This window comes from Miscanthus floridulus, unplaced genomic scaffold (genome assembly GCF_019320115.1).
Source record: "Miscanthus floridulus cultivar M001 unplaced genomic scaffold, ASM1932011v1 fs_249_1_2, whole genome shotgun sequence".
Taxonomy (NCBI): Eukaryota; Viridiplantae; Streptophyta; class Magnoliopsida; order Poales; family Poaceae; genus Miscanthus; species Miscanthus floridulus.
In genome coordinates, this window is record NW_027096454.1 from 9470 (window position 1) to 19861 (window position 10392).

Here is a 10392-nt window from a genome sequence, read left to right on the forward strand (position 1 = left end):
GCCGGGCTCACTGGGTACATAGGCACAAACAAGACCTGTTGCACCACTTGGGGCAGGCCTGCCCAGACCTGGGCCAGTTGGGCTAGCCAGGCCGGCCAGGTACAGGGTCGCAAACGCGCCCTGGTGGCCGGAGAGGATCTTGGCGCATTGGTCTACGGTGGCTTCAACGACGGCAGGCACCAGCGCCGGGCAACATGCATGCTTCCGCAATGCGGTAGTATGGCTGACGTCGGATTCGCGTGCCTTCATCCTGCTGAATATTGTAGCTATTATTATTTATTAAATACTAGGTAAATACCCGTGTGTTGCAACAGGAAAACATAATGTCACAAGAACATATGTACGAGCGCATGTTGTACTGTCATCACATATATCACAAAGAACTTGGTAGCAACTTAAACATAAATGTTTTTTATTCCAACAAGTTATTGACGCATGCCATATATTTGAGCATCCCAGGCACTGTAGCAGTGATAGTTTAATGCTTCTTATGCACAGACAAGGGGCTATTGAGGTGCTAATGTGCAATGGCATTAAGCCTAGCCTAGTGCTTCTAGGAACCTGACCTGAAATAAGAAATCTATGAGATGCATGTACAGACAGTAGGTCAGTGGGGCTTTCAAAACTTTTTGAAGCATCAGCAATCAAAAAAATTGTCCAATCTAATATAAGGCTCCTTCCTGTAGTAGAGGGCAGCCTGCTTGAGCCTGAATACTTCCCCTGTCCTAATCAGTTGGAACACACCAGAAGAAATACATGAAGCAAACATGACACCTACGAGATTGTGCAAAGTGATGAACACCATAAGTTTGACTTCAATCAAACCTTGAAGCACTGAAATTCATATGACAAAAGTTTGGAATAGACAGCTGAACTTTTGATTCTACTCCAAGCATGTCTTCATTCACCTTCTCTTCTGTGACATTTGGGATACTTTCCTGAAATTAACAGTTTTGACCCATTAGAGACATCAAACGATTAGGCTGAAATGACTGGAACTCTCTTCTATGTTTTAGTCTGTTGTATGTCAAACAATCATAACATTAGGCTGTGGCTGTGCAACACAATGAGAAAAAATGAATTTTTTGGCTATTAAGCCACCTGTGGGAATCTGGACATTTTTCCATAAGCATCAGGCTTAAAAATGTCCAACACTCAGGCATGCCGGTCTGCATTGGAAAAAGTTTGTCGACATCTCATAAGCACTCCTTCAATTCATCCCCTCCGTTGAAAACCGCTGCAGCACTGCCATCCAATGTGCATGGCTTGTGCTACTACTTGCTCGGGTTCTATGCAGAGTGGTGATGGAACACCAGGACTCCAACAACACGATTACAGTTCATGTTTTTTTCTATAAAAAAAAAATCTGATTTCAAGTCCACAAGCAGTGCCTAGCTGAAGTCCAATTACTCTATGTTCTTAAACACCTGAACCTCATCAAACTTATCTGCTGGATTCAGAAACAGGTAAGCACAGGTTGGTGCTTCACTAAATAAGTAAATCTACAAGAAATGCAGGGGGGAAAAACATATGAATTGAGTTGATAGCCAATGCAATATGAAACTAAGCGATTGAATATTCTAAAAATCTCTACTACTGTTGAAACCAGGATGGTTCTAGCATGTCAATATCAGACTCCTAATTAAGTAGGGGTCTAGTATGTCAATATCAGACCCCTAAGCATTATTTTTGTCTACTCAGAGAACTGATCCAGATTAAGAAAACAAGCAACTAACTCTCACAGCATAAAGGCACATGGTAACCAGCTGCTCTGACCCTATACATAACTCAAAACTATATTGGCTAGGGATCAAAGAAAGTGCAGAATAGCATCTATTTTCAATTGTAATAAAGAAAAAAATAGAGATAGCAGTAGAATCTGTTTTCAGTTTTGCTTGAGAACAAGTAGCATCTGTTTTCAGTTTTGCTTGGGAACAAGTACCATCTGCATTCTCAAACATCTAAATTGCTCATGAAGCTAAGCAAATAATAAAGCAGCCACTACTTAATCATGGTCCACTGAATGCTTATATTGGTTCAAAGAAGTCTCAGATTGAAAAGACCAGTGTTTCACCAATGAAAAAAAAACATCATATCCTTTGAGATTCAGATATGAGATGAGCTATGAAATATACCTGAAACAGAGCCTTGATAACGGAACCAAAAGTAGTGGATGTGGTTTGCCTTATCACCACTAAGAGAAGATGTTCTTGACAAATTGATCAATCTGCAGTAAAAAAATCAGTAAAATTCCATCTGTAACGAAACAATTCAGTGGTTGTTTGTTAGATGCAAACTATCGAGGTATTTGTCCTATTCCTGAGCTCACTAATATAAGCTTGTTTTTATTCATTATTTTTAGAGTCCATTGAGCAGTTTATAACTGCATTAGATTCATGGTTCTTGTAAATCCTAGAGGACGTGGAAGGAGGATGTAGTCCTTAGCAATCCAACTATTAATTCTATCATGTTATCACTTTCCACTTTGAAATGTTCAGAGGCATATTGCAACCATTAAACAAACCATTTGTATAGCACAAACAAAGGCTCGGAATGCAAGCAGACACAAACGATTCATCAACAGTCAGACTGGCAGCAGCAACCAATGACATAAAACAAACAGGTGGTGGGCATGTAAACAGAGGCTTACCTGCCTGGGCGTCAAGCCTCGATGAAGCGACGTCCTTCCGCATGGACGCAACATGATCGGGCTGTCTCTGTTCGCCTTCGCGTCGTGCCGTCCTTTGATCAGGCGAGATTAGGAACGACTTCCTTCATCATTGGCTGGAACGATGATGAAACACATACGATGGAGATCCAGAAGATTACTCATGGAACAACATCTGTAGCAGCCGCTACGGCCTACGGTGACGCCTCGCGCTCCTGCGGATGCGGATTAGAGTGCGCGACGCCTATGCTGACCAGAAGACGCGACCACAACGTGGATCGGCCTGATGGACATGAATACCTGATGATCTACGTGGGGCGGGGCAAGGACAACAGAGCTCCGTCATCGGGCCTTCTCCTTCTCGGCACGGCGTTGCGGCGGCGGCGCGGGCGAGGGCGGACGCGGTGCGCGACGACGGCGAGGGCGGAGAACGGCGGCGCGTCGCGTTTCAGGTTTGCCTTCTGCCGATGGCGTCGCGATGGGAAAGGATGCCGCGGATCTTTGTACGTGATTGGAGGCTGCTTCCTTACGTGATTGGATTGGAAGAGGAGATCGCGTGATTGGAGAAGGAGATAGCGCACACCGGGGGAAGCGAGTGGGGAGGAAATCATGCGTGCGCCGGGGAAGCGAGTGGGCTACCGAGCATCGCACGTGGCCGGGAAAAATCATCACACCCGGTTTTTCACACGCCGGGTGATCTGGGCGCGAGCTTCTTCTTTTTTTCACACGCCGGGCGATGATTCGCTTATGAATATTTTAGTTGTAGAGAGGTAGAGATAAGGAGGCTTCGTGTCCCTACTGGATTTATGGTTTGGACACAGTTATAACCGTGACCGCTCGCCTAAGCCAGGGTTTATTATAGTTCGCTCCTCCCCCGCCACGCCGCCTAAGCTCCTGTCCGCCGCCGCGGTGGGCACGCAGCCAGATATAGCACACGCCGCCTCCGCGGGCACGCAGCACAATGGCCGTGGTGCAAGCCGGCATGGGCCTCGGCCGCCTCGTCCTCCTCGTCGGCATCGGTGCGTAACGCCGCCGCCCCATACTCCGTTGCGCACTTGCCCGTCGATCGATCTGCTGCTACCCCATGATTTACTAGATCGAGCTAGCTAGCTCTTCCGGTGCTTAGAACCCGCACTCGGCCGTTGCGCACGGCCCACACGCGCGTGCCTTTGTTTTTTTTTTTTCTCTCCAATTCTCCTCTTTTTTCTCATCTACCATCGGATCGATCGTGCAGGTGCTGTCGGCGGCCCCATCGCTGCTCGCAGCGGCAAACTCGGCGAGCTCCTCCGCGATCTTCAGGTGGGTTGCGCGGCGCACCGCTCCGATCGATCTACGATCTACACCCTGCGGCGTGTTTGCATTGTGCTTTCAGCTCTGAATTCTGATCCGCGTTTGATTTCCTGATGATGCTGTCTTCGCAGGAGTCTCTTCGCGAGAAGGGGGCAGGATTGGAATCGGCCGCCGTCAACGACGACACTAACATAGTACGTCATGCGTGCATCGTGCATCGCGCAACGCCCTGCTTCTGCTTGTATATGAAGACGCATGCGTGTACCTTGTGCTAGCATAATTAATGTAGCACGCTGTTTTTGTGGCTCCCAATCTGTTTTATTCAGGTGGCTAAAGCACTTGCTAAATTGACCAATGAGGTTCATCACATCGCGACAAGACCTATTATTCAAGTGGATACAAGAAACGGAGGTCTGTCACCTCTCAACTACGTACTGCTCTTGAATCTGTTTGTTCTGCTAGCTGTCTGGTTCCTGTCTTACCATTACATACCATCCAATCCTGTCTTAATTAACATGCATTGGCTCGTCATGCATGCATATTATCCTTTACTAAACCCTAAACCGTCATATTGCATGGAGACAAACTGAAAATCTCTTTTATTTGTTCTTCTCCGCTACTGCTATATGACAACTAAGTGTTGAAATTCCGCTACTTTGCGTATCACTATCTGTTTCTGCTAGAATATATATGGTACCAAACAAACATGTGTTAAAGTAAGCCTGCAAATAGAATGTTCTTTCAGATCTTTATGTGTAAAATTCGGTATCTTTTATTTGGACTGTTGTGTCAACATGATTAAAGCCCTCCTTAAGTAATAATTTTACCTCTTTGCAGCTGGATCAGCTTTGATAGTACCTGCTGCTGCTGTAGGGACAGTCGGCTACTGTTACATGTGGTGGAAAGTAAGTCCCAATTGATGTTAATTTTTTTTTTCATTCATCAGTGATATAATCCCATTGTATTTAAGTAAATCAGCATGTTCTGAACACCCATGCTTTCAGACACTCAATACCGATTACTCTTCTTTTAGAAATAAAATAAAAACTGGAAATTGGCTTTTGCCTTCTTCTTCCAAGTTGCAGTATCTATGCGTGTGACTACAGTCAAGTGGCCTGCTTTCGGGCCACTGTGATCTAATTCTGAAGTCCTACCCTTTTTGTTGAACTATATAAAGTCTACTACAATCCCAAAACCTATAGCTAGATGTCATAGACAAATAAAAACGCTAAAAAATTGTGTTAGGCCATTTGCTATTTACTTGAGCTTATCCTGTTCTGATTGTCTACAAGCATTGAAAAGGGCTTGTTTGATTAACTGTAATCTCTCCGTTGCCTTGCAGGGAATTTCCTTCTCTAGCTTGATGTATGTCACTAAACGCAATATGGCTAATGCTGTTGCAAGCATGACTAAGCATCTGGAACAAGTGCAGAGCTCTCTTGCTGTAAGTACTACCAGCATCCCTTTCCTAGCGAAGTCATTATCTCATTTTCCTTTATTATCCAGAATGAATGAACATTATTTGTATTATATTCTAGACAGCAGTACCACAACTTGTACTCACTATTACTGTCAAATGGATGATAACATATTCCTCTCTGAAATAGATAATGATACTCTTCATGCTCATATTTAGGTTACTATTTTTTTTCTTGAATGCGTAGGACAGTTGTGGCTCATTGCATTAAGGAAGAACAATGTTTAATTACAAAGCACCCAAAGCAAAAAATTAAAAATTAAATTCTTAAATAGACCATGTGCCACTGAAAAAAATCATGAACAACAAACAACAGAGCAACTCAAGGACCGCAGATGGAGGCCTAACTATGTCTAATAACTTAGGTGTTGAACCGACAACTATGTCTAGTAAATTAGGTGGATGCTGAATGACAATTTAACTGAAGTATTATGTCAACAAATAAAAATTGTAATATTCTTTTGAACTAACTTTGGAGATTTGTAGTCCTCATTTGTAAACAAGCCTTAATCTCATTGTTTATTCAAAAATAGCTGTATGATTAGATATTTTCATCAACCCTATGGTTGAAGCATAGGATTCAAATGGGTCTCCAACACGGATTTCAAAATGCTGCCCTGTTTGAATGCATACCAATTTTCTTAAGTAGCTTGTGGGATTTTCAAATGATCTAAGTGTATTAAATGCCACAACTTGTGCAGGCTGCTAAAAAGCACTTATCACAGCGCATTCAGCACATGGATGATAAATTGGAACAGCAGAAGGAGATTTCGGTGCAAATAAGAGATCAGGTACTTTGAAATTCAGCATCTTTTGCTTGAAAGAGAACCCCGGATGTTTTTATGTTCATTCAAACAGAAAGAACAGATTTCGAAACGTATGTACAACTGTGAAGCTAGTTTCCATGAGTTATTTACAGTGACCTACACTACACTGTCAAAACCTTACAGTGAACTGAAATGTTAATATGTTATTTTTGCATAATTCGTTGATTATACAAACTCAGCTGCAAATACGAATGAGCTAGACGATGGAGTCTTTAGTGTATTGTGTATAATCTCATATATCCGCTTTTCTTCATTCAGGTTACTGGTGCAAAGTTGAAAATCAAGAACATTGGATCAGACATGGATAACATAAAAAATATGGTTATGGGCCTGGTGAGCTTATATTGAACTTGCATTTGCTTCATACTGGTTTTATAGTTTTTCCAGTTGTCTTAGCATAAATTTATCTGTTGTGCAGGATGAGAAGATGGATTCAATTGAAGCAAAACAGGTAAACTTTATCCTTATCGGAGCAGTATTGGCATAATATTGAATTTCTCGAGTTGAACACTCAGCAATTTTAGTGTCAAGCTTTTGTGTTTTGGATCAGATTCAATTTCTCATACAGTAGTGGAAGTAGAGGATTCCATTGTCTTTCCTCCTCAATGCATGATACAAACTAAGTGCAGTAAACTACTGTCTTCTTCCATGATGACTAACAATATCTTATCAACAGAATTATTCATGTGTGGCGGTGGATTATCTCTGCCAATTCATAGAAAAAAGGGTTGACAAGCTACCGGAACAGCTGGTGAGTGTGCCCATTTTTGGTGCCAGCATTTTTTAGTCTTCACGTCATGTTTCCTACATTATTATTGTATAAATCTTATAGGTATATACTTTGATAGTAAGTATGGTACACTATTTATTTCTTGTTTCTTGGTAAACGACTATTATGGCCAATATAAAAAGCTCATTGTGCTGGTAAATTTTTACTGTACATGGAAGTGCACATAGTAAAACAAATTGAGATAGAATAAGAATAAGAAGAATTTCATGTATATTTCGTTTACAGTGCATTGCACTACCTAATCCCAATTGAACTAAAACATGATTTCAATATATCTAGCTCCTTTTTTTCATACCGAAGCCCCCTTGTTTCGTCTCCATGACAAACCCAAATGCCAAATTGTCAAAAAGAAAGCAAGGAGAAGAAATTTGTTGTTGATATTTTTGAGTGATAGGATTCTTAGATCAAGGGATCGTCTTCTCTAAGACAGGCGGAAGCAGGCTGCAGCTCACTGTGTTCAGCGATGCAGACATGGCGGGGGACATCGATGGACGACGGAGCACCTTTGGCGTGCTCGTCTTCCTTGGGTCAGCTCCAATTTCATGGCTGTCGCTGAAACAGAAGGTGGTGGCGCTGTCTACGTGCGAGACAGAGTACGTAGCAGCGGCCACAGTGGCGTGCCAAGTTGTGTGGCTGCGCCGGCTGCTTGGGCGAGCTAACCGGTGCGGAAGCTCACCCACCAGCACTGATGGTGGATAACCAGCCCGTCATCGCCCTCGCAAAGAATCCGGTTCTCCACGACCGGAGAAAACACATCGACGTGAAGTTCCACTTCCTCAGGGACTGTGTCGATGGAGGGCAGATCGTCATCGAGTTCGTCGAAACTGGTCGGCAACTCGCGGACGTCCTCACCAAGCCGCTCGGCCGTCTTTGACTCACGAAGCTGAAAAAGATGATCGACATGTAGGGGGTTCAAGGGTAGCAGAAGGATTAGGGAAATAATTGTTAGATAATCTTCTGCATCTCTTGTGTGAATGCACAACAGGTGAAGGTGGCGTCATAAAGGGCTCCCTGCTGTTGCACTGTAGCAGCTACAGGGGGCAAGCACCGAATGGCTCACCTGCCACACTGTAGCCACAGCAGGGTCAGACGCCAAAGTCAGCCCTGCTATCACATCTGTAGCAGCACGACAGCTGTACTAGGACTAGATGAATAGAGTTGTATATATAGTTTGCCACTGCAACTTAGTAAAAAGAGTTTAGATTTGCCATCTTCTATACAGGGCTCCGGCCAACGCTGGTGCTTGTACTGTGTGTGTGCTCTGCTCTCCCTCTCTTTTTCTACCTCTAGCCATAGTGTGTAGTCGGACAACGTCTGTCGTGCTCGACCGTAGTCGGCAAGACTGATGAGTGGTCGACTCACCTGAACCGATGATCTTGTGGGCCAACAAGGATCCCTGGATCATGAGCAATGCATTCTAACTTCCAAGTGGTGGTCATTATTTGCCTCAATAGCATTGCTGGTATGCAAAGGCCATTTTCGTCTGATTCTCTTCTCTTTTTTTTTTCTTTTTCCCAGGAAGGATTGCAACAAACAGTAAAGCGCATCGGATACAAGAGCTCAGAGTTGCCACCGGTTAGTTCCGTCACTTCGTTTCTTCTTAGTTGAACTGTTTCATTGAAATGGCCGACGTAATTATAGAAGGAACCACTTCATTTTGCTGGAGGCTGACGTGGAAATCTTTATTTTTCGACAGGGGCTGGGGGGGTTCGGGCAACTGCTGTCCACCGAATCAGCGAACCCTTGCAGTAGAAGAATGCTTCGATCAGCAGGCCTGAACTCGGCACGTCTGATTCTGCCTTGACCGTGAGAGAGATCAAGGCCAGCAATGATGCATTTGCCGACGCCTTGTGAAATTTTGTACAAGGAAGCACCTTGATTTAGGGAGGCTGGTAGATTATCTGTGACTGTTTTTAGGTGTAAGATTAGATGGCATGTTCCGTCTTTCTAATTCTGGATCACTGGCTTATTTTGCCGCTTTGGCCAGTTTGAACTGCGGATAGTTGAATCTCGGATTCCAGTTTTGATCTATTTTCGTCACGCGTGTTTGATCTTTCCAAGTTCAAACGATGATGTGTTTATGTTTCCATATTTAAATTTCAAAACACCTGCTTGTACTATTTCCTAATTTTAAGGGTTTGTTTGCCACACGCCTAAAAATTTTGGTTCAGCAAGACTGTCTTCAACAATGAGAACCCAAACACAACACACATTCTCTGGTTTGGGTTATGCACAGGAAAAGGGTCCGCACCCAAAATTTAGTTTCTCCAGCAGCCAACGCAAATCACTCCCGCATCATCTCCAGTACACCGGTAAAAATTTCTCCTTCTCTCATCTCTCTCTCCTTGTCACTTCTCTTCCCCTCCCTCCCTCTTTCTCCCTGAAAGCATCTAGGCCCCTAGTTGGATTTCAGTGATTAATGTCAATACAAGATTACTATGACTAACGTGTGTTTTGCAGAGGCAATTAAATTAGGTCATGGTAATAGAGATCGATTGGGCAATCGAGGTTGTCATGCCCCTACGATGGAAATCGTTTCGGTTTTCAAAGGATGGACGACAAGGTTAAGGATAACTAGTTCTAAGTGTCGATTGAAGTTGGAGAGACACTTAGAGTAGTTTAGGACTTTGTTTTTCCTTTGGTCGTACTATGAAGGGGGGTATGAACGGGTAGCTTGACCTAGTTGAGTCTAGTGAGTTAGGTGTGGTGCACACTTGTTAAAAACTAGCTCTAGGTAGCTTCTATAAATGCCTAAGATCCTTTGGAGCAAACTTCATTCACATATGTTCGGAAGTTGGAAGTGAATGGAGGGTCAAATACTGACCGGACGCTGGCTCCGGTGCGACCGGACGCTGGCCGCAGGGTCCGGTCAGTTCATTTGACCGAGAAGATCAAGTCTGGTGTGACCGGACGCTGGGAGGTCATGTGACCGGACGCTGAGGGCCAGCGTCCGGTCGACTCCAGTAAGGGTCCAGACTTAGAAAAGAGTGACCGGACGCGTCCGGTCAGTGTGACCGGACCCTGTGTATCCAGCGTCCGGTCGTTTACAGTAAGCATCCAAGAGCAACCGGACGCGTTCGGTCGGTACTGATCGGACCCTGACAGCGTCCGGTCATCACTTGAAAACTGGTTCGCGGGTTGAACTGACCGGAGCGTCCGGTCATCACGACCGGAGCGTCCGGTCATCCCGTAGAAGCTCATAACGGTTCGTTTTTCAGGCTGGCTTATAAATAGAAGCTCCACTCGTGAGTGGAGTATCTTTTGCTCATTCCAACAGCTGAGAAACACGTTTGTGAGTGCCAAGAAGAGCAAGGTCCTAGTGAGGTGTTTGTGATTCGAG

At 44.2% G+C, this 10392-nt stretch overlaps 1 protein-coding gene and 1 long non-coding RNA gene across 3 annotated transcripts; one reads left to right on the plus strand and one right to left on the minus strand.

The window, feature by feature from the left end:
- Positions 1-400: 400 nt before the first annotated feature.
- LOC136530994 (uncharacterized) lies at positions 401-3365 on the minus strand. Of its 2 annotated transcripts, XR_010777937.1 has the most exons (4): positions 2969-3365; positions 2651-2883; positions 2136-2227; positions 401-938 (listed from the first exon to the last, which is right to left on the minus strand). It is a non-coding gene; the product is annotated as an uncharacterized lncRNA (long non-coding RNA). The 2 variants fall into 2 exon arrangements; XR_010777936.1 differs by having other exon boundaries at positions 2651-3365.
- Positions 3366-3550: 185 nt separating this feature from the next.
- Positions 3551-9166, plus strand: LOC136530996 (uncharacterized). The gene is made up of 12 exons (XM_066523697.1): positions 3551-3687; positions 3903-3967; positions 4090-4152; positions 4285-4369; positions 4796-4863; positions 5301-5402; positions 6137-6226; positions 6521-6595; positions 6681-6713; positions 6939-7013; positions 8571-8627; positions 8749-9166. The coding sequence occupies exons 1-12, from the start codon at positions 3630-3632 to the stop codon at positions 8854-8856; spliced, it is 879 nt and encodes a 292-aa protein (XP_066379794.1). The 5' UTR covers positions 3551-3629; the 3' UTR covers positions 8857-9166.
- The last annotated feature ends 1226 nt before the right edge of the window (positions 9167-10392 follow it).